Source organism: Cynocephalus volans, chromosome 3 (assembly GCF_027409185.1).
Source record: "Cynocephalus volans isolate mCynVol1 chromosome 3, mCynVol1.pri, whole genome shotgun sequence".
NCBI lineage: Eukaryota > Metazoa > Chordata > Mammalia > Dermoptera > Cynocephalidae > Cynocephalus > Cynocephalus volans.
In genome coordinates, this window is record NC_084462.1 from 68,399,484 (window position 1) to 68,423,075 (window position 23,592).

General features: G+C 38.1%; 1 protein-coding gene across 1 annotated transcript in view; it reads left to right on the top strand.

Annotated features, from left to right (window-relative positions):
- The window catches only part of MYO9A (myosin IXA), a 301,341-nt gene extending 277,749 nt beyond the window's left edge, over positions 1-23,592 (top strand). Inside the window, exons 39-41 of the mRNA XM_063090574.1 lie at positions 18,744-18,946; positions 21,284-21,426; positions 22,058-23,592. Of these exons, the coding sequence (XP_062946644.1) occupies positions 18,744-18,946; positions 21,284-21,426; positions 22,058-22,521 (810 nt within the window). The 3' untranslated portion in view covers positions 22,522-23,592. The remainder of the gene's footprint in view (positions 1-18,743; positions 18,947-21,283; positions 21,427-22,057) is intronic.

A 23,592-nucleotide genomic window follows, 5' to 3' on the forward strand; every position in this document is an offset into this window, starting at 1 on the left:
ATGAGTATGTAATTTTTTTTTAATTTGCCTTTCTATGCTGTGACCCTTAATGTTTATAATGCATAAGTATATTGGTCATTTGTGTATCCTCTTTTGTGAAGGACCTGTTTAAAGCTTTTGCCTATTTTTCTAATCGGATTGTCTACTTTTTTCTAATGATCCAGAGGAGTTCTTTATGAATTCTAGGTACAAGCCCTTTATTGGTTACTTCTGTTGCAAATATCTTCTTCCACTTTATGGTTTGCTTTTTACTCTCTTTAAAGTATCTTTCAGTGACTAGAGGTTCTTAATTTTAGTGTAGTCTAATCAGTCCTTCCCTTTAGGACTACGTCATGGTTAAGAAATTTTCTACTTCCTGGGGTTATGGAGATAATCTTTATTATCTTCTAAAAGCTTTATTATTTTGTTTTTCATATTTAGATATACAGGTTAATTGGAGACAGTTTCTGTATATGATATAATGTACAAAAGGGTCAAGTTTTTATATTTCCACGTGGATATCCAGTTTTGCAGCACCATTTATTTTAAAAGCATCCTTTCCATGATGCTCTGCAGTTCCCCTTTTATTGTATATCAGGAGTCTTTATCCATATGTGCAGGTCTGTTTCTAGGCACTGTATTTTGGCTATCTTTACACCAACACCACTGCTATTTTAATTACTATAGCTTTCTAAAAAATATCTGTTAGAACAAGTCACTCTACCTACTTCAATAGTGTTTTGACTATCCTTGGCTCTTTATATTGCCATATAAGTCATAGAATCAACTTCACGAAAATTCTTTCAGGATTTTTATTGAGATTGCATTGAATCTATAGATGACTTTTTGGGGAATTGACATTTTTGCAATACTGATTTTTCCTGTCCATGAACATGGTAAATCTCTTCATTCATGTAGACCTTTAATTTCTCTCAAAAGAGTTTTATAGTTTTGTGTGTTGAGATCTTGCACATCTTTAGTTTGAATTACTACTATGTATTTAATATTTTTAAATGCAGTTATAAATGTTATCTTAAAATTTTTATTTTCTGTTAGTTGCTTGTTATATAAAAATACAGTTGATTTTGGTATTTTTCACCTTGTGTTCAGTGACCTTTCTGAACTCACTTATTCTAATAAGTTTTCTGTGGATTCCTTTGGATTTCCTACCTGTTTAGTAATATTGTTCATGAGTAATGATAGTTTCATTTGTTCTTGTGTAGTCCTTATACTTTTTATTTCTTTTTCTTATGTGAGCTAGAACCTTCAATACAGTTTCAGTGGAAGTGTGGTGATAGTGATGATTCTTAGCATGTTCCCAACCTCAAAGGAAAAACTTTCAACCTTTTACCACTAAATATGGTCTTTGCTATAGAATTTTTGTATAGGTACTTTATGAGATTAAGCATGTTCTCTTCTATTCCTGGACTTCTAAGAGTTGGTATTGTGATGTAATGTTGAATTTTATGAAATACCTTTAGCATGTATTGAGGTGTTCATGAGATTTTTCTTTTTTATTCTGTTGATCTGATATATTACTGTACACTGAGTGAGTTTCTCATGTTAAACCATCACTATACTACTACAATAAATTCAACTTTTTATAAATTTATTTTTAATAAATTTTTATATTATGTATTTTATGTATTGCTTGATTCTGATTATAATATGTTCATTATGGTTTTGTACCTGTGTTTATGAGTAAAATAGTCCTGTAATAGTCCTTCCTTTTAATACTTATTAGTGTGTTATTTCTTCTTGTTTACCAGTGAAATCTAGGCCTAGAGTTTTCTTTCTAGAAAGATTTTGATTAGGGATTAAGTTTCTTTAATATAACATTATTCACATTTTTTATTTCTTTAGTGACAGTATTAATTAGTTGGATTTTTATAGAAATTTTATCACTTTGTCTAACATTTCAGATTAATTCACATAAAGTTGCTCATAGTAATCTGTTATCCTTTTTGTGTCTGCAAGATATGTAGTGATGTCCCCTTTTTCATTTCCTCCTTTTGTTATTTGTGACTTCTCACTTTTTTTCTTCATCAGTATTGCCAGAGTTTTAAAGTTTTTATTAGTTGTTTCAAAGAGCTACATTTTGTCTTTCACCATCTTTTTTCTAATTTTTTTTATTCTCTGTATTTCTTTTTTCTTTCCTTGGGTTTATTTTGTTATTCTTTATCTAATTTCCTGAAGTAGACTCTTGTCTCTTCAATTTTTAACCTTTCTTCTTTTCTAATGTATGCATTTAAGGCTATAACTTTAAGGCAGACAGAGCTTACACAGGTTTCGATATTATCATTTAGTTCAAAATACTTTCTAATTTTCATTCTGATTTCTTCTTTGACCATGGGTTTTTTAGAAGAGTATTTCTTAATTTCTGAATACATAGGGACTTTAAATTTTGTCTTTGTAATTGCAATATCTCAAAACTTATTTTTTCTTTTTATGTTTTATTGAAACATGATTGATTGTACATATCTGTGGGGTACAGGGCTGAATATCAATACCTGTGTACAATATGAAATGCTCATATCAGGATAATAACTATATTTTTCATTATGCTATGTAATCATGTTTACCAATTTCTCACTAATATCCCCTCCCCCTCCACTTTTCCTCCTCTGTTGGCCTCAGTTCCCTTCTCTCCTTTTGAAAGTTCAATGAATTATTGAGATTGTTTTATCTTTCTTTCTTTTTTTATTTATTGGTTTATTTTTTAGCTCCCACTTATGAGTGAGGACATATAGTGTTTGTCTTTCTGTTCCTGGCTTATTTCATTTAATATTAATTTTCTCTAAGTTCATCCATGTTGCTGTGAATGGCAGAATTTCATTCTTTTTTGTGGCAGAGGTATTCCATTGTGTATATATACCACATTTTCCTTCTCCAGTCATCCATCAGTGGACATTTAGGTTGGTTCCAACTCTTGACTATTGTAAATAGAGCTGTGATAAACACTGGAGTGCAGGAATCCCTTCAACATGATGATTTCCTTTGGATATATACACAGCAGTAAGATTGCTGGATCATATGGCAGTTCTGTCTGTAGTTGTTTGAGAAACCCCCTTTCTGTTTTCCATAATGGCTGCACTAGTCTGCATTCCTGCCGACACCATAGGAGGGTTCCCCTTTCTCTGTATCTGCACCAGCGTTTGTTATTCTCAGTCTTTTTGAAATTGGCCAGTCTAACTAGCATGAGATGATATCTCAATGTCCAAGTGATATAAAGTGTAGCTTAAATCCTGTGTTTCTCTGTTGATTTGTTGCCTAGATAATCTGTCCAATGCTGAGAGAGGGGTGTTCAGGTCCCCAACTATTATATTGCAGTCTATCTCTTTCTTTAGGTCTAATAGTGTTTGCTTTATAAATCTGGGTCCTACAATGTTGGGTACATGTATATTTATGATTGTTATGTCTTCTTGCTGGATGCATCCCTTTATCATAATATAGTGGCTTTTTTGTCTCTTTTTATGGTTTTTGGTTTAATGTCTATTTTATCCAATATAAGAATAGGTCCTGCTGCTCATTTTGGATTTTCATTTGTGTGGTATTATCTTTTTCCATCCCTTCACTCTTAGTCTGTGTGTGTCTTTACAGGTGAAGTGAGTCTCTTTTAGACAGTATATAATTGGGTCTAGCTTTTAAATCCAGTCGGCCAGTCTGTGTCTTTTGAGTGGGGAATTTAATCCATTTACATTTAGGATTGTTACTGAAAGGTATTGTTTTACTCCTAGTATTTTAACGATTTTCATTTGGGTGTTTTAAATATCTTTTCTTTCTGTCTTTCCCTTTTATTTGTTTTTGGTGTTTGTTAGTTTTTGAAGGTGGTAAGATATAGTTTCTTTCTCTTTTTGTTTGCATTGTTCTTCTACCAGTGGGTTTTGTTCTTTCTTGTGTATCCATGGTAGTGATTATTGGTTTTTGGATTCCAGATGATGCAGGACTCCCTTGAGGACTTCTTGTAGGGCTGATCATGTGGTGATGAACTCCCATAGTTTTTGCTTGGGAAATACACTATTTCTTCTTCATTTCTGAAGGATAGCCTTGCTGGGTATATTATTCTTGCCTGGCAGTTTTTTCCTTTTATTTTTATGACTATATCATCCCATCTTCTGGCCTGTAGAGTTTATGTTGAGAAGTCTGCTATATGTCTGATAGGGGCTCTCTAATAGGTGACTTAGCACTTTTCTCTTGCTTCTTTTAGGATTCTCTCTTTGTCTTTGAGCTTTGCCAGTTTGACAATAATGTGTCTTGGAGAGGATCTTTTTGGATTGAATCTGTTTGGGATCTTGAAGGTCCATGTCTCTCCCTATATCTAGCATGTTTTCCACTCTTATTTTATTGAATAGGTTTTCAATGCCTTTTTCTTTCTCATCCTCTTCTGGAACACCCATGATTTGGATGTTTGTACACTCAAGGTTGTCTGCTAGCTCTCATAGATTTTCTTTATTTTTTTTAATTCTTTTTTCCTTTTTTGGTCTGCCTTAGTTATTTCAAAAAGACCACCATCAAGATCATAAATTCTTTCTTCTGCTTGCTCAAACCTCCTCTTTAATCTCTCAGTTGTATTTTTTATTTCATTGAATGAATCCTTCAGTTCCAGTTCTGCAACGTGCTTTTTTAAAGTATTGATCTTGTTTCATTGTGTTGTTTTGAGTGCTCTCATATGTCACTGAGTTTCCTTAAGATTGTTGCTTGGAATTCCTTTTTCAGTCATTTCAAGGGTTTCCTGCTCTATGGAGTCTGGTACTTGAAAATTACTGTATTCCTTTGGTGGTGTCATATTTTCTTGTTTTTTCATATTTCTAGTATCTCTACATTAATGTCTGATCATCTGGTAGAGCAGTTGCTTCTTTTATCTGGAGTGGTCTGTGAGGAGAGAGACTTCCTCCTCTTCTTTCAGTCTCTACTGGTGATCTCCTTGTGTCAGTGCAATCAACTGGGTGGTGAGCTGCCTGCACAGTGGCTATTGCTGCTACTGTGGTGGTGAGCTGCCCTTGTAGTGGTAGTGGATGCGGTGGACCACCTGTGCAGTAGTGGTGTTTGCACTGTACTCCTGCCTTCTATCAGGCAGTGGGGGGAGGGGGGACTGTCCATGGCTCCTGCTGAGGTCCCCAGGCATGCTTCCTGCCTCAGAAAAATCACTTTCAGTGACTTTAGTGATCATGTAAGTTATTTCAATACCGAGAAATTTTTTGTCTTGTTGTGTGTGCTTTAAAATAATCAGTACTGTGTAGTTGTTAGATATTGAAGTCTATATATATTAGATCACTTATTAAGTTGTTCAATTCCATATCTTTAATGATTGTGTGTGTACACTTAATTTCCTCGTGCTAATTATAGTTTTTTCCATTTCTTTGATATTTCTGTAAATACTTTACTTTAAATCTTTTGAATCCATTTCTTAGCTACATGCAAATTTGGAAATGTTATATCTTCTTCATAATTTGAACTTTTGTCATTATGAAATACCTGTCTTTATCACAGATAACACTTATTACCTTAAAATTTCTTTATAATTAATATAGCTACAAAGCTTTCTTTTATTTAGTATTGGCATGGTATATCTTTTTTTTTCCCATTCTTTCATGTCCAGCCTTTCTGAATTCTATGTTTTATATGTGTCTTTTGCAAACATCAGATAGTTTGGCTTTTCTTTTTTTTAATACACCCTAACAATCTTCAGATTTTAATGGAGCATTTACATCAATTTACATTTAATGTAATCATCAATATGTTTGGGTTTAAAATCTACTATTTCATTGTGTGCTTTTTATTTGTCCTACCTGATACATTTTTCTTTTTCTTTTCTTTCTTGCCTTTTTATTTTGACTACTTTTTATTATTCCATTTTTTCAATATATTCTGTTTAATTTATTTTTTAGTTTACATATACTGATTGTGCAAATTTATGGGCTACAGTTATATTTCAGTACATGTATGCAGTGTGATAATTGAATCAGGGTAATTAGCATATTCATCATCACAAAAATTTATTATTTCTTTATGATGAGAGCATTTGAGCTTCTCTATTGTAGCCATTTGAGAATATACAATCAATTATTGTTAATTATAGATATCTAGCACTACTCGAAACCACTAGAGCTTATTTTTCCTATCTACCTGTAATTTTGTATTTATTAACCAACTTCTACCTATCCTCCCTCCCCCCTCCTACCCAGCCTCTAGTAACCATAATTTTTCTTCTGTTAAATGTATAAGTTTTACGCTTTTACTATTCTTTTACTAGTTAATCTAAAGATTTCAACATAAATCTTTGACCTCAAAGTCTGTCACTTGGTAGTTTTGTCTTTTCCCAAGGACTTTAATATGTTTTAGCTATTCCATGACTTAGTTTTGTTGTTGTGTATTTTAATTATCTGTATATTTTAAACCCATCATATCATCATTATTATGTTTTACACAGTCAGTATTCATTTAGACTTATATACTTACTGTTTTTGTTTTTTTTGTTTTTGTTTTTGTTTTTTTAAGTTTTATTTTGGTGATATACATTGTGGCTGATTATTGCTCCCCATCACCAAAACCTTCCTCCCTTCTCCCTGTCCCCCTCCTCCACAACAATGTCCTTTCCGTTTGCTTGTCGTATCAACTTCAAGTAGTTGTGGTTGTTATATCTTCTTCCCCGCCCCCCGGTTTGTGTGTGTGTGTGTGTGTGTGTGTGTGTGTATGTGTGTGTGTGTGTGTGTGAATTTATATATTAATTTTTAGCTCCCACCAATAAGTGAGAACATGTGGTATTTCTCTTTCTGTGCCTGACTTGTTTCACTTAATATAATTCTCTCAAGGTCCATCCATGTTGTTGCAAATGGCAGTATTTCATTCGTTTTTATAGCTGAGTAGTATTCCATTGTGTAAATATACCACATTTTCCATATCCACTCATCTAATGATGGACATTTGGGCTGGTTCCAACTCTTGGCTATTGTAAAGAGTGCTGTGATGAACATTGGGGAACAGGTATACCTTCGACTTGATGATTTCCATTCCTCTGGGTATATTCCCAACAGTGGGATAGCAGGATCGTATGGTAGATCTATCTGCAATTGTTTGAGGAACCTCCATACCATTTTCCATAGAGGCTGCACCATTTTGCAGTCCCACCAACAATGTATGAGAGTTCCTTTTTCTCCACAACCTCGCCAGCATTTATCGTTCAGAGTCTTTTGGATTTTAGCCAACCTGACTGGGGTTAGATGGTATCTCACTGTGGTTTTGATTTGCATTTCCCGGATGCTGAGTGATGTTGAGCATTTTTTCATATGTCTGTTGGCCATTTGTATATCTTCCTTAGAGAAATGCCTACTTAGCTCTTTTGCCCATTTTTTAATTGGGTTGCTTGTTTTCTTCTTCTAAAGTTGTTTGAGTTCCTTATATATTCTGGATATTAATCCTTTGTCAGATGTATATTTTGCAAATATTTTCTCCCACTCTGTTGGTTGTCTTTCAACTCTTTTAATTGTTTCTTTTGCTGTGCAGAAGCTTTTTAGTTTGATATAATCCCATTTGTTTATTTTTCCTTTGGTTGCCCGTGCTTTTGGGGTCGTATTCACGAAGTCTGTGCCCAGTCCTATTTCCTGAAGTGTTTCTCCTATGTTTTCTTTAAGAAGTTTTATTGTTTCAGGGTGTATATTTAAATCCTTAATCCATTTTGAGTTGATTTTAGTATACGGTGAGAGGTATGGATCTAGTTTCATTCTCCTGCATATGGATATCCAGTTATCCCAGCACCATTTGCTGAAGAGGCAGTCCCTTCCCCAGTGAATAGGCTTGGTGCCTTTGTCAAAGATCAGATGGCAGTAAGTGTGTGGGTTGATTTCTGGATTCTCTATTCTATTCCATTGGTCAGTGTGTCTGTTTTTATGCGAGTACCATACTGTTTTGGTTATTATAGCTTTGTACTATAGCTTAAAGTCCGGTAGTGTTATGCCTCCAGCTTTATTTTTTTTGTTCAGCATTGCTTTGGCTATGCGTGGTCTTTTATTGTTCCATATAAATGTCTGGATAGTTTTTTCCATTTCTGAGAAAAATGTCTTTGGAATTTTGATGGGGATTGCATTGAATTTGTATATCACCTTGGGTAGTATGGACATTTTCACTATGTTGATTCTTCCAATCCAAGAGCATGGGATATCTTTCCATCTTCTTGTATCCTCTCTAATTTCTCTCAGCTGTGAGAAAAGGAAACAAAAAACCTAAGGAACCAACAAACACAGAAACCAAACAGTAAATCAGAAAGCAAGGAACAAAAGACACCTAACACAACCAAACAACCAATAAAATGCTAGGAATAAATCAACACATTTCAATAACAACCTTAATGTAAAAGGCTTAAATTCCCCAATCAAAAGACACAGACTGGCTGACTGGATCAAAAAGGAGGACCCAACTAAATGCTGCCTACAAGAGACCCACCTCACCTCACCTCACCCATAAAGATTCACACAGACTCTCCTTTATTGTTATTTGTAGTTCTCATTATAGAGATTTTTCACCTCCTTGGTTAACTCAATTCCTAAGTATTTTATTTTTTTGGTGGCTATTGTAAATGGGCAGGCTTTCTTGATTTCTCGTTCTGCATGTTCACTATTGGAGAAAAGAAATGCTACTGATTTTTGTGTGTTGATTTTGTATCCTGCTACTGTGCTGAAATCATTTATCGATTCCAAGAGTTTTTTTGTAGAGGTTTTAGGCTGTTCAATATATAGGATCATGTGATCTGCAAACAGAGACAGTTTGACTTCATCTTTTCCAATCTGGATGCCCTTTATTTCCTTCTCTTCTCTGATAGCTCTGGCTAGTACTTCCAACACTATGTTGAATAGGAGTGGTGAGAGTGGGCATCCTTGTCTAGTTCCTGTTCTTAAAGGAAAAGCTTTCAGCTTTTCCCCATTCAGGATGATATTGGCAGTGGGTTTGGCATATATGGCTTTAATTATATTGAGATATTTTCCCTGTATACCTAACTTATAGAGGGTCTTTGTCATGAATGAGTGCTGAACTTTATCAAATGCTTTTTCAGCATCTATAGAGATGATCATATGGTCCTTGTGTTTGAGTTTATTAATATGGTGTATCACATTTATTGATTTGCGTATGTTGAACCAACCTTGCATCCCTGGGATGAACCCCACTTGATCGTGATGAATAATTTTACATATGTGCTGCTGTATTCTGTTTGCTAGTATTTTAGTGAGGATTTTTGCATCTATATTCATCAAGGATATCGGCCTGTAGTTTTCTTTTTTGGTTATATCTTTACCTGGTTTTGGTATCAGGATGATGTTTGCTTCATAGAATGAGTTTGGGAGATTTGCGTCCGTTTCAATCTTTTGGAATAGTTTGTAAAGAATCGGTGTCAATTCCTGTTTGAATGTTTGGTAAAATTCTGCTGTGAATCCATCTGGTCCTGGGCTTTTCTTTGTTGGGAGCCTTCTGATAACAGCTTCAATCTCCTTTATTGTTATTGGTCTGTTCAAATTTTCTGCGTCTTCATGGTTCAGTTTTGGGAGGTTGTGTGTGTCCAGAAATTTATCCATTTCCTCCAGATTTTCAAATTTGTTGGCGTATAGTTGTTTATAGTAGTCTCGAATGATTCCTTGTATTTCAGATGAATCAGTTGTAATATCGCCTTTTTCATTTCTAATTTTTGTTATTTGAGTCTTCTCTCTTCTTTTTTTTGTTAGCCATGCTAATGGTTTGTCAATTTTATTTATCTTTTCAAAAAACCAACTTTTTTTTTTTTTTTTTAATTTCATTTTGTCGATATACATTGTGGCTGATTATTGCTCCCCATCACCAAAACCTCCCGCCCTTCTCCCTCCCCCCTCCCCCCCAACAATGTCCTTTCTGTTTGCTTGTCGTATCAACTTCAAATAATTGTGGTTGTTATATCTTCTTCCCCCCTCCCCGGTTTGTGTGTGTGTGTGTGTGTGTGTGTGTGTGTGTGTGAATTTATATATTAATTTTTAGCTCCCACCAATAAGTGAGAACATGTGGTATTTCTCTTTCTGTGCCTGACTTGTTTCACTTAATATAATTCTCTCAAGGTCCATCCATGTTGTTGCAAATGGCAGTAGTTCATTCGTTTTTATAGCTGAGTAGTATTCCATTGTGTAGATGTACCACATTTTCCGTATCCACTCATCCGATGATGGGCATTTGGGCTGGTTCCAACTCTTGGCTATTGTAAAGAGTGCTGAGATAAACATTGGGAAACAGGTATACCTTCGACTTGATGATTTCCATTCCTCTGGGTATATTCCCAACAGTGGGATGGCTGGGTCGTATGGTAGATCTATCTGCAATTGTTTGAGGAACCTCCATACCATTTTCCATAGAGGCTGCACCATTTTGCAGTCCCACCAACAATGTATGAGAGTTCCTTTTTCTCCGCAGCCTCGCCAGCATTTATCGTTCATAGTCTTTTGGATTTTAGCCATCCTAACTGGGGTGAGATGGTATCTCAATGTGGTTTTGATTTGCATTTCCCGGATGCTGAGTGATGTTGAGCATTTTTTCATATGTCTGTTAGCCATTTGTATATCTTCCTTAGAGAAATGCCTACTTAGCTCTTTTGCCCATTTTTTAATTGGGTTGCTTGTTTTCTTCTTGTAAAGTTGTTTGAATTCCTTATATATTCTGGATATTAATCCTTTGTCAGATGTATATTTTGCAAATATTTTCTCCCACTCTGTTGGTTGTCTTTTAACTCTTTTAATTGTTTCTTTGGCTGTGCAGAAGCTTTTTAGTTTGATATAGTCCCATTTGTTTATTTTTCCTTTGGTTGCCCGTGCTTTTGGGGTCGTATTCATGAAGTCTGTGCCCAGTCCTATTTCCTGAAGTGTTTCTCCTATGTTTTCTTTAAGAAGTTTTATTGTTTCACGGTGTATATTTAACTCCTTAATCCATTTTGAGTTGATTTTAGTATACGGTGAGAGGTATGGATCTAGTTTCATTCTCCTACATATGGATATCCAGTTATCCCAGCACCATTTGCTGAAGAGGCAGTCCCTTCGCCACTGAATAGGTTTGGTGCCTTTGTCAAAGATCAGCTGACAGTAAGTGTGTGGGTTGATTTCTGGATTCTCTATTCTATTCCATTGGTCAGTGTGTCTGTTTTTATGCCAGTACCATACTGTTTTGGTTATTATAGCTTTGTAGTATAGCTTAAAGTCAGGTAGTGTTATGCCTCCAGCTTTATTTTTTTTGCTCAGCATTGCTTTGGCTATGCGTGGTCTTTTATTGTTCCATATAAATGTCTGAATAGTTTTTTCCATTTCTGAGAAAAATGTCTTTGGAATTTTGATGGGGTTTGCATTGAATTTGTAGATCACTTTGGGTAGTATGGACATTTTCACTATGTTGATTCTTCCAATCCAAGAGCATGGGATATCTTTCCATCTTCTTGTATCCTCTCTAATTTCTCTCAGCAGTGGTTTGTAGTTCTCATGATAGAGATTTTTCACCTCCTTGGTTAACTCAATTCCTAAGTATTTTATTTTTTTGGTGGCTATTGTAAATGGGCAGGCTTTCTTGATTTCTCTTTCTGCATGTTCACTATTGGAGAAAAGAAATGCTACTGATTTTTGTGTGTTGATTTTGTATCCTGCTACTGTGCTGAAATCATTTATCAATTCCAGCAGTTTTTTTGTAGAGGTTTTAGGCTGTTCGATATATAGGATCATGTCATCTGCAAACAGGGACAGTTTGACTTCATCTTTTCCAATCTGAATGCCCTTTATTTCCTTCTCTTCTCTGATTGCTCTGGCTAGTACTTCCAACACCATGTTGAATAGGAGTGGTGAGAGTGGGCATCCTTGTCTAGTTCCTGTTCTTAAAGGAAAAGCTTTCAGCTTTTCCCCATTCAGGATGATATTGGCTGTGGGTTTGGCATATATGGCTTTAATTATGTTGAGATTCTTTCCCTCTATACCTAACTTATAGAGGGTCTTTGTCATGAATGGGTCCTGAACTTTATCAAATGCTTTTTCAGCATCTATAGAGATGATCATATGGTCCTTGTGTTTGAGTTTATTAATATGGTGTATCACATTTATTGATTTGCGTATGTTGAACCAACCTTGCATCCCTGGGATGAACCCCACTTGATCGTGATGAATAATTTTACATATGTGTTGTTGTATTCTGTTTGCTAGTATTTTAGTGAGGATTTTTGCATCTATATTCATCAAGGATATCGGCCTGTAGTTTTCTTTTTTGGTTATATCTTTACCTGGTTTTGGTATCAGGATGATGTTTGCTTCATAGAATGAGTTTGGGAGATTTGCGTCCGTTTCAATCTTTTGGAATAGTTTGTAAAGAATCGGTGTCAATTCCTGTTTGAATGTTTGGTAAAATTCTGCTGTGAATCCATCTGGTCCTGGGCTTTTCTTTGTTGGGAGCCTTCTGATAACAGCTTCAATCTCCTTTATTGTTATTGGTCTGTTCAAATTTTCTACGTCTTCACGGTTCAGTTTTGGGAGCTTGTGTGTGTCCAGAAATTTATCCATTTCCTCCAGATTTTCAAATTTGTTGGCGTATAGTTGTTTATAGTAGTCTCGAATGATTCCTTGTATTTCAGATGAATCAGTTGTAATATCGCCTTTTTCATTTCTAATTTTTGTTATTTGAGTCTTCTCTCTTCTTTTTTTTGTTAGCCATGCTAATGGTTTGTCAATTTTATTTATCTTTTCAAAAAACCAACTTTTTGATTCGTTGATCTTTTGAATTGTTTTTTGGTTTTCAATTTCATTCAGTTCTGCTCTGATCTTAATGATTTCTTTCCGTCTGCTAACTTTCGGTTTGGATTGTTCTTGTTTTTCTAGTTCTTTAAGGTGAAGTGTTAGGTTGTTCACTTGCCATCTTTCTAGTCTTCTGAAGTGAGCATTTAATGCAATAAATTTTCCCCTCAATACTGCTTTTGCAGTATCCCACAGGTTTTGGTATGATGTATCATTGTTTTCATTAGTTTCAATAAATTTTTTGATTTCCTGCTTGATTTCTTCTTGGACCCATATGTCATTAAGTAGAATGCTGTTTAATTTCCATGTGTTTGTATAGTTTCCAGAGTTTCGTTTGTTATTAATTTCTAGTTTTAATCCATTGTGGTCTGAGAAGATACATGGGATAATTGCAATTTTTTTTGAATTTATTGAGACTTGCTTTGTGACCTAATATGTGATCTATCCTGGAGAATGATCCATGTGCTGCTGAGAAGAATGAATATTCTGAGGTTGTTGGGTGGAATGTTCTGTAGATATCTGCCAATTCCAATTGGTCTAGAGTATTGTTTAGATCTTGTGTTTCTCTACTGATTCTTTGCCTAGATGATCTGTCTAATATTGACAGTGGGGTGTTCAGGTCCCCTGCTATTATGGTATTAGTGTCTATTTCCTTCTTTAGGTCTAATAGAGTTTGTTTTATAAATCTGGCTGCTCCAACATTGGGTGCATACATATTTATGATTGTTATGTCTTCTTGATGGATCAGTCCTTTTATCATTAAGTAGTGTCCCTCATTGTCTCTTTTTATGGTTTTTAGTTTAAAGTCTATTTTGTCAGATATAAGAATAGCTACTCCAGCTCGTTTTTCTTTTCTGTTTGCTTGGTAAATCTTTTTCCATCCTTTCACTCTTAGTCTATGTGAATCTTTATGGGTGAGGTGGGTCTCTTGTAGGCAGCATATAGTTGGGTCCTGCTTTTTGATCCAGTCAGCCAGTCTGTGTCTTTTAATTGGGGAATTTAAGCCTTTTACATTAAGAGTTGTTATTGAAAGGTGTTGATTTATTCCTAGCATTTTATTGGTTGTTTGGTTGTCTTAGGTGTCTTTTGTTCCTTGCTTTCTGATTTACTGTTTGGTTTCTGTGTTTGTTGGTTCCTTAGGTTGTAGATAGTGTTTTTGTTAGCTTGTTTTCTCTTCATGAATGCCATTTTTATTATACTAGTGCGTTTAGATTTTTCTTAGGTTTTTATGGCAGTGGTAGTTATTTTTCAGGAACCAAACCCAGTACTCCCTTGAGGATTTCTTGTAAGGGTGGTCTTGTGGTAGTGAACTCCCGCAGTTTTTGTTTGTCTGAGAAATATACTATTTGCCCCTCATTTCGGAAGGATAGCCTTGCAGGGTAGAGTATTCTTGGCTGGCAATCTTTGTCTTTTAGTATTTTGAAAATATCATCCCATTCCTTTCTAGCTTTTAGGGTTTGTGATGAAAAGTCTGATGTTAACCTGATTGGGGCTCCCTTATAGGTGATTTGACGCTTCTCTCTTGCAGCTTTTAAGATTCTCTCTTTATCTCTGAGTTTTGCCAATTTGACTATGACATGTCTTGGAGAAGGTCTTTTTGGGTTGAATACATTTGGAGATCGTTGAGCTTCCTGGATCTGAAGATCTGTGATTTTTCCTATACCTGGGAAGTTTTCTGCCACTATTTTGTTGAATATGTTTTCAATGGAATCTCCATTTTCCTCCCCTTCTGGAATACCCATGACTCGGATATTTGATCGCTTATGGTTGTCTGATATCTCTCTCAGATTTTCTTCAATGTCCTTGATTCTTCTTTCTTTCTTTTTGTCTCCTTGTGTTATTTCAAACAGCCCATCTTCAAGTTCAGAGGTTCTCTCTTCAACTTCGACAAGCCTGCTGGTTAAACTCTCCATTGTGTTTTTTATTTCGCTGAATAACTTCTTCAGTTCAGCAAGTTCTGCTACATTTTTTTTCAGGACATTGATTTCCTTGTACATTTCCTCTTTCAGATCCTGTATACTTTTCCTCGTTTCATCATGATGTCTAGCTGAGTTTTCTTGTATCTCATTCAGTTTCCTTAGAATTATCACTCGAAATTCCTTGTCAGTTATTTCAGTGGCTTCTTGTTCTATAGGATCTAGAGTTTGAAATTTATTAACTTTTGGTGGTGTACTTTCTTGATTTTTTGTATTTCTGGTATCTTTTTTTTTGGTGTTTATTCATTGTGGCAGGGGGTTTCACAGTCCACCGGTTTGAGACTAATGACTAACTAGGATGTTGCTGTGGTTGCCAATTTCGTATGGCTCCCTCCGTGACTGCTCAGTTGGCCTCTAGTGCCTTGTGTGTGTGGTTGCTCGGGTCTTGGGCTTCTCCGGGGAGCCACCTTTCTGGTCAGCTTGGACTCTGCTGGGCTGGTGGATCACGTACCACAGGGTGTGTGATCTCTGTTGAGCTTTCACTTCCTGTGCAGGACTTCTCCCTGTTCCGTGTGCTCTGGCCCAGGCTGTTGGATCGTGCAGTGGCGACCCCACCGGGTGTGTGGTTTCTGTCGAGTCTCCGCCTCCCAGGTCGCACGTCTCCCCACTCTGTGTGCACTGTGCTGGGCTGGGGCGTGTCTTCTGCACCCCTCTTCTATCAGCTGGGCCTTCAAGACCCTGCTCGGCACCGCCTCGCCCAGGAAGTCTACCAGGTTTCTGCTAGGCACAGACAACCGGTCTCTCTGGGTGCCTTTGTAGCACTGTGTAGATCTTTCTCGGGTCTTGTTCACCTTTGTATCCCCCCGGCATAGACCGAATCTAGCGCCCACCTGCAACCTGCTCTCCGGCAGGTTCAAGTGGACCTGGGAACTCTCCTACCACACTATTCCCAACCAGAAATTGGTTAGGCTTTTTTCCGAACTGGTGGCTGCAGAGATGGTATCTGCCTCCCAGTAACAGGAAGTTTACCGGGGGCCGGAGTCCAGGGTGTGGTGGAGTGACAGTCGGCCCGCCTGTACTTCCTTGCCCTCCCGACACTGGCCGGGGACGCCCCCCCCCACCAGCCCCGCAAGAGAACCGTGGTGGGAGTGGGAGGGGAGGCCGGCCCGCAGGCTCCAGAAAGCCCCGCGCTGGGCCAAGCAAGTGGGAAGGCTCAGTGACGGCCAAGCCAGGCGGAGCTGCCCGCACCTGGTAAAATGGAGGCAGCCCCAGGGCGGTGAGTGGCCTGGTGATGCAGGCGGGAGCCGGGTGGGTGTAATCCCCCCGAACAGAGCTGGGCCAAGGGTCACTCACAGGGTTGTGCCAGGTCGGGCGCTCACTCTGTCTCTGGTTTGTCGCCTTCCCTGTTCTCGGCCGCTGCCGCCTCGAGCTGTTCAGTCGCGGCGCGGCTCGGGCGCTCCCAGGAATCTTCTTTAATGCCTGCCTGAAACCTCGAATCCTGAATAGGGCAGCTGGCCGCCTTCAGCGCGGCCTCGGCCTCTGGGATCCTGGCTGCATCCACAGCAGCCCTGGCGCCGTGTTCCCTGTTTCGAGACTCGCTTTTGCAGCTAAGAAACAGTTCTTTTCCTGCTCCACACTTCAAAGCTGTTGCCTGTAAATGAGGCAGCCTCTCCTGCCGGGGGCAAAGTGGCGGTCACCCCCCACGACCGGCCAGCAGCAGCGGTCCTCCCTTAAGAGATGGCAAGAGGAAGGTCCACAAGTTTCCCGGCTGCCTGAGGCCCAGTGGCTGCCTTTTCCACCTCAGCTACTCCGCACCAACCGCCGCAGCCACCGCCATCTTGTATCTCTACTCTATACTTACTGTTTTGATTGCTTTTTATTTCTCCCTGCATCTCTAACTTTTTTTCTTGGGTCATTTTCTATCTGTCCTTTAGTATTTCTTTTATGCACATCTGCTGGTGTCATATTCTCAGTCTGTCTGAAATGTCTTTATTTCACCTTTATTCCTAAAGGTTGTTTTTGCTATGTGTAGAATACTAGGTTGGCAGTTACATTTTCCTTTCATCACTTTGAAAATACCATTTCATTGTTTTCTGCCTTTCATTGTTTTTGTTGAGGAATAAGCTTTGAATCTAACAGTTGCTTTCTTTTCACAGATAATTTATTTTTTCTGACTGTCTTTAAGCTTTTTTCTTGCCTTGGTTTTTAGCAGTTGTGTGTCTGCATATAAACTTCTTTTTATTTATCTTTCTTAGGGGTTGTAGACTTCCTTAACTCAGTAGGTTAATGTCTTTAATTGGATTAATAAAAACGCTCTGTCATTATCAATATTTCCTCTACAAGATCTCTCTCCTCTCCTGTATTCCATTTAAAGTATGGTAGATCTTTTTATTGTGCCCTCTCTGTCTTTGACCTTCTTTTATAAATTTTTCCAGTCTTTCATTTCTTCCTGATTGATTCTGTAGTTTTTTTCTGACCTAACTTCCAGTTTACTAATTCAATTATGTCTTCGTATCTTTATCAGCATGGTTAATTTGTCTGATAGCCACAATATCCGGAGTCATTGAGGATTTGTTTTCTGTTGTTTTTACTAGTTTTCATTTACATTGATTTGTCTCCTTTCGTGCTTTGCTACCTCTGATTGTTTGTCAGACCTAGTAGTTGAAAAATTATTTGTAAAAATATTTTGAGGCCTAGAATGATGTTACTTTCCTCCAAAGAGTACTTTCATTTTTTCTACCAGGTCCTAAAGCACTAGCAATCTAGGATTACTTTGAACCAATTTTAGGAGATTACAGCTTTCTAGACCATTCAGATGACTTGAAGCTAGGCTGTGTCTGTAAGGATTGTTGTGATTTCATTTTACCCTTTTGCCTAAGATGCAAACCTATGGATCCCAGTGTCAGGTAGAGGTTTGAACAAGCAGCAGCCCACACCCTTGAGTGGCTCCGAACTCCAACTTTTATTCTGTACCCCAGGGGCTGGCAAATTCCTTTCGTAAAGGACAAGAGAGTCAATTTTAGGCTTTGTGGACCATATGGTCTCTGCCACAACAATCAATTCTGCCATTGTTCGGCAGAAGCAGCCATAGAAAATGAGTGAATTAATGAGAGTGAATGTATTCTATTTAAGCTTTATTTACAAAAATAAGCACAAGCCTGGATTTGGCTCACAGGCCAAAGTTTGCCAACCCCTGCTATACTCTGTCTCAGACTCTCGGCCACCTCTTCTGAAATTTAGATTAGCACTACATGCTGGGGTAGCGTCTCCTTAGTCTATGTTGTTAGCTTTCCAGCCTTCAAGCATATATTGATTTTTTTATGTTTGGTCTAGTTGCTCTTAACAGGAGATTTAGCCTGAAAAACATAGTCTGCCATTACCAGAAGCTAAAGTCATATATGTAAGCTAATCAACTTGAAAAACAACAAGATTTTACCACCCCACCAATCTCGAGAACAGAAATTTCTTAAGGAAATATATCTCAATATCACCCTGTAATATAAATAACTTTTTTTTTGTTTTTGTTTTTGTTTTTGTTTTGTGAACCAAGTTTCAGGACATATTTTTGTGGTCTTCCTAGAGAGATTGTGCTTTCTAAGATTAAAGTTATAGAGCACTGTTGTCCATCAGAACTTCCTGTGATGATGGAAATGTCTATAACTACACTGTCCATATGGTAGTCAGTACCTACCTTTGGCTATTAAGCACTTGAAATGTGGCTAGTGTGACTGCAGAACTAAATTTTACTTTAATTTTTAATTAATTTAAATAGCCATGTGTGGCTATTTAGTTCGGAGTAGACGCAGCTTAGATTAAAAGAAGAATCTCATCTCAGTACACAGTGGGTTCTTACACTCTTACTCACTGAAGTGTCCATTTTCTAGTGCTCTTGCAAGAATCTTTTTAATCTAAATATGTTGAATGAATGATGTCTTACTAAATATCCTAGGCCTCTGAAGAATGTTTCCATTTATTCCTGCCATTCACCTGGTGTGATGGAAGTACACTTGTTATCCTAATTTGGCAGCATAAAACAGATGCAGTCACTAATTCACTGTCTAACGTGGATTTTTCTCTGCAGGGGAAGGGGCGCATTTGTCGAGGAAATTATCCAAGTCCATCCTCTCCTGTTGTCGTTCGGTTGCCTTCCATGTCTGATGTCCCAGAAGAGACCTTAACTAGCGAAGCAGCCATAGAAACTGACATCACCGAACAGCAGAAAGCAGCTATGCAGCAGGAGGAGAGAGTACTGACAGAGCAGATTGAGAATCTACAGAAAGAGAAGTGAGTGTCCAGAAGGAAGAGGAGAGACTAGTTTTTGTCTGTGTTCATTTCCTTCCTTATATCCTTTCTTTATTTTTCCTCATTTATTAAGTATCTCTTATGTGTCAAGCACTGCATCAGGTGATACTGGGGATGTGGAAATGACAAAGACATGTTGCCTATACTCAGGTAACAGTGTGGAAGTTGTCAACTCAGGGAAGGAAGCTCCATGAGCTGGGAGACCTGATGCTGCTGACGATTCTGGAGAGGCTGACTGGGAGGAGGACACAGTATCCATGGGGTATGTCAGTCTTAGTCAAGATTCAATCTGGCAGTAACAGTGGAGAGCCAAGATGAGGTTTTGGAGCCCTGATAGGTCAGAGACCAGCCTCCATGAACAGATTTGTTTTGCAAAGGAAGAATAAGAATTCCCAGGCTAAGATAAAGTCCCTTTAAAGAATGAGCATTATCTACCATTCCACGAAGGAAGGTTGTTATCCAACGGTCAGTATGGCCATGGGACCAGAAACTGGATGGTCAGGGTAAGGCAGCAACCTTAGTGGGGTACTGGGTAGAGAAATCAGTTGCAATTTAGGAGAGAGACAAATAAGAAGCTCCATTACCTCCATCATCACTGGAGCAGGAGTGGGGTGACACTACACCCTGGTGACCTGAAGGAGAATGGCCAGACTGAAACCATCTCAAAGACTCAGATTTACTGAGGACTTTTTAAAGAGGGGATTGAGGGAATGGAATGTGGGAAGTGAAAAGCAGAAGAGAGGGGGACATGAGCCATGGGGGCTCCGTGCAGGGAGCCAGGTGCAAGGTCTCATCAAGGCTCCATCTGTTTCTGTTCCCATCCTTGATGTTATCTTAGGGTCCTGCTTCAGGGTGGAATCAACATAGCTTTATTGATGTCTTCTTTGGTTTCTCAGGGTCTGGATAGTATGTGTCTCGTGGCAAGTTTGCAACTCCAGGCTAACTTGGAAAACAACATTAATTCTTTTATACAATTGCCTCCCTACTTTAGTTCATGTTCTCTGTTTGCTGTAGTAAATCATTCTGCAAATTTTTCAGAGAAGGTTCTTGGTTGACATACTTTCTCAGCCCCTGCATGTTTGTCTTCAGTTGCCTTTGTTCAGAAATAATAACTTGGCAGGGTATATAATTCTTGGTTCAAAGTTATTTTCCCTTAAAACTCTGTAGATAATTGTTCTATTGTCTTCTGGCATTTAGAGTTGCAAGAGAAAAACCTGACATCAGCCTGACTTTTGCCCCTTTATAGGTAACTTGCTTTCTCTGTCTGATACAGAATTTTTTCTTTATCCTTGAAATTTGAAAACATCACCAGAATACGTGGAGGTGTTGCTTTCTTTTTGTTACGTTTTAAGGATACTCTGTGCACTTTTTCCATCTGTAGATCTAGTTTGCTTTTCAACTTTGGAAAATTTTCTTCAGTTAGTTCCTTAATTACTATTTCAGCTTCATTCGTTTTGTCCTTTGTTTCAGGTGTTCCTATTATGCATAGATTGTATCTCCTGGACTGGCCCTCTAGGTCTCTTTTTTTCTCCTCTTATCTTGATTTCTTTTCCCTTTTTCTCCATATTCTGTGAGACTCTCTTGTTTTGCATTTACTTCAGTAATTTGATTTTGTGGACAATCTGGCATTTACATTTCTCTTAACTCTCAACTCCCTGATACTTTTCAAGCTTTCTGACCTTCCCTTCTCTATCACTGTGTATAGGTTGTTAAACCCCCCTGGATTACATGATTCTTAAACCTTTCTATAGCTTCTATTTCCAGTGCTATATCCGTTTCAAGAGGAGGCATTTGCTCAATTGCTTTGTTGTTCCATTCTTCTGAACTGCAGTATTATGACCTTTTCAATAGTTCTTCTTAACAACCAGGACCAAAAACGAAGATTAAGTGAGGTTTTCTGCAGCATGGAAAATAAAGCCAGATTATCTAATTTAATCTCTTTGTTTTGTGGATGAGGAAGCTGAGGTCCATAGAGAGAAAGTACTTTCCTAATGCATTATGAATGAGTTTAGAACTGATCTCTTGATTATCATTCCAGAGTTCATTTTACCATAAAACCTCACAACTACCTTTCCTTACCCTACCTTTAGCCCTATTATTGGTCCTAGATTTGCTGTCATTTTGTCCTTTAATTCATATACTTTTATCCTTTGCCATTACTTTGGTATGCAGGTCCTTATCACCACCCTGGACGGGGACAGTAAGAAATGTGACTGTCTTTGCTACTCAAATTCCTAACTTTCCTGGAAGGTCTTTTTTCTTGCTGTTTTCCTTCCACTTCCTATCAAATACTAATGGATTTCTTGACTGTATCTACAGGGAGGAGCTAACATTTGAGATGCTTATACTGGAACCCCGTGCCTCTGATGATGAAACTCTTGAGTCTGAGGCCTCCATTGGGACTGCTGATAGTTCAGAAAATTTGAATGTGGAGTCTGAAAGTGCCATCTCTGAGAAATCAGGTAAATTTTTGCAAAGGAAGAATAAGGATTCCTAAACTAAGACAAAGTGCCTTTCATGAATGCACTGACCTTTCATGAAAAGGTGATAAAGTCCTAAGGAATCACTGATCCTTGTGAAGCTTCCATATAAATTGTTCATTAGATGTAATGCAGTTTTTTGGTAATTTGATGTTTTCTTCTGTGTTTACCACAGAGAAAAGCCAGTAATCATAATACCTGTTGTCTTACTGACCCATGATCATTTTCTAAGGGTGGGAGGCAGGAATATGTACCCTGCTGTGAGATGGGTCTGTATACTGAAGGAGGTATTTTAACTGGGTGGCATGTCTCAGTGACACACCCGAACCTACTGCATATCCTAGCAGTTTTTTTTAAGTGATAGTGATTGTTCTTGGCCTCTCCTGGTGGCATAGGCAAACACCAGACTTCCTTGGGGTTGAGTCTGAAATGATACATGTAGAAATGGATTGTGAGCTCTTCTCGAGTTATAACTGCACAAAGTAGATCAGCTTGGACCTTCCAAATCTTAGCCCACCCAATTCCATGTGTGAAGAGTGATACCTATTCATTATACAATGATTTTCATTAGAGGGATCTGTCATTTACAGCTTTGGTCTCATTTTTGCATTAGAGAGAAGCTTAGCCCTTAGCTCCCTGAAGGCAGCTGGCAAATCTGAACCTTCAAGCAAGTTGCGAAAGCAGCTAAAAAAGCAGCAAGACGCTTTGGATTCAGTGGACTCTTCGGTCTCTTCTTTATGTCTGTCTAACACAGCATCGTCTCATGGGACCAAAAAACGATTTCAGATTTATTCCAAATCTCCATTCTATCGAGCTGCCTCAGCTGGTGAGGTCCTGGGAATGGAAGGACCATTGGGCCAGAACAAATCCCTGGAAGACAGACCTCTGTTCATCAGCAGAGGAACCTTCAACCCTGAAAAGGGCAAACAAAAATTAAAGAATGTGAAAAACTCACCTCAGAAAACCAAAGAGACCCCAGAGGGGACAGTCATGTCTGGCCGCAGGAAAACTGTGGACCCAGACTGCAGCTCCACCCAACAGCTACCGCTCTTTGGAAATAATGAGTTTATGGTCTGAACCAGAAGATGTGCGTCCCTTCATGGCTACAGAGTGGTAAACACATATCATCTTTGGGGCCTCTTCTCATCACCTTGTCCACAGTAATCCATCCTAATCGTGGTCCTGCTCTTGCCTAAGCATACGTCTAAGACCTTGTATGCCAAATTCCTGGGCCTCCTGCAGAAGCGAAAGACCTCTTTGAAGCCTGCTGGGGATGATGCCAGCTGTGCCTTGGCTGCTGTGCTTGAATTGAGATTTCACTAAACAAAGCCACCTAGGGCCTGGGAATTTCAGTCAGTTGTAGTTGCCTCTCCCCACCCTCTTTTCCCTTCCCAGAGGTGGGTATGAACCAGGGGGAAATATTGTGGGCCTGAGAGACCCTCTGATTTCTGACATTTGAGGAAAACGTATAAATCTTTCTTAACTATGAAAGCAAAAGCCTTTGGGTTTATTTTGGGATAGTTAGGAGCTGGGGTAGAATACAATTTTTTTCCAAGGATTTATAAACAAAAAGCCTAAGCCCTCTATTTTAAGATTTTTGAAAATGACTCCATGTTATGTTCTGGGAAAAGTAAAATGATTGTTTTTACTAAGCCATCAGAGCATGTCTGAGACATCTGGTTATACAGTGAAGAGAGTACATGTTTTGTTTCCTGATGACGTTTGATGTCATATAATAATCAATGCTAGTTTAACTCCTGGTTAGATCCTGTCATATATATCACATAGGCTAAAGTTTCAGTAGCCATACTATTCTCATGTCCCCTGGTCCTAGGATCAGATTCTTCTAATTTTTTTTTTTTTTAAATGTCTCAGAGACATAGTGATCCCTAAACATGAGGGTTTCATTCTAATCCATCCAGACTTTTCTCTTTGTATAGATTAAACTGAAGACTACATATGAGCCTATTCATCTGCTGGTGGATTCCCACCATGGATTCAGACAAATAACGTGACCATTTAATCACTTCTCCCATAACATTCACACACAACATCACATGAATAAGTGTTACAGAAAGCTGCCAAAAAATAAAAAACTTTTTAATATGACCCTTCTAACTTTAATCTTCTTTTCCTCAGACCATCAGT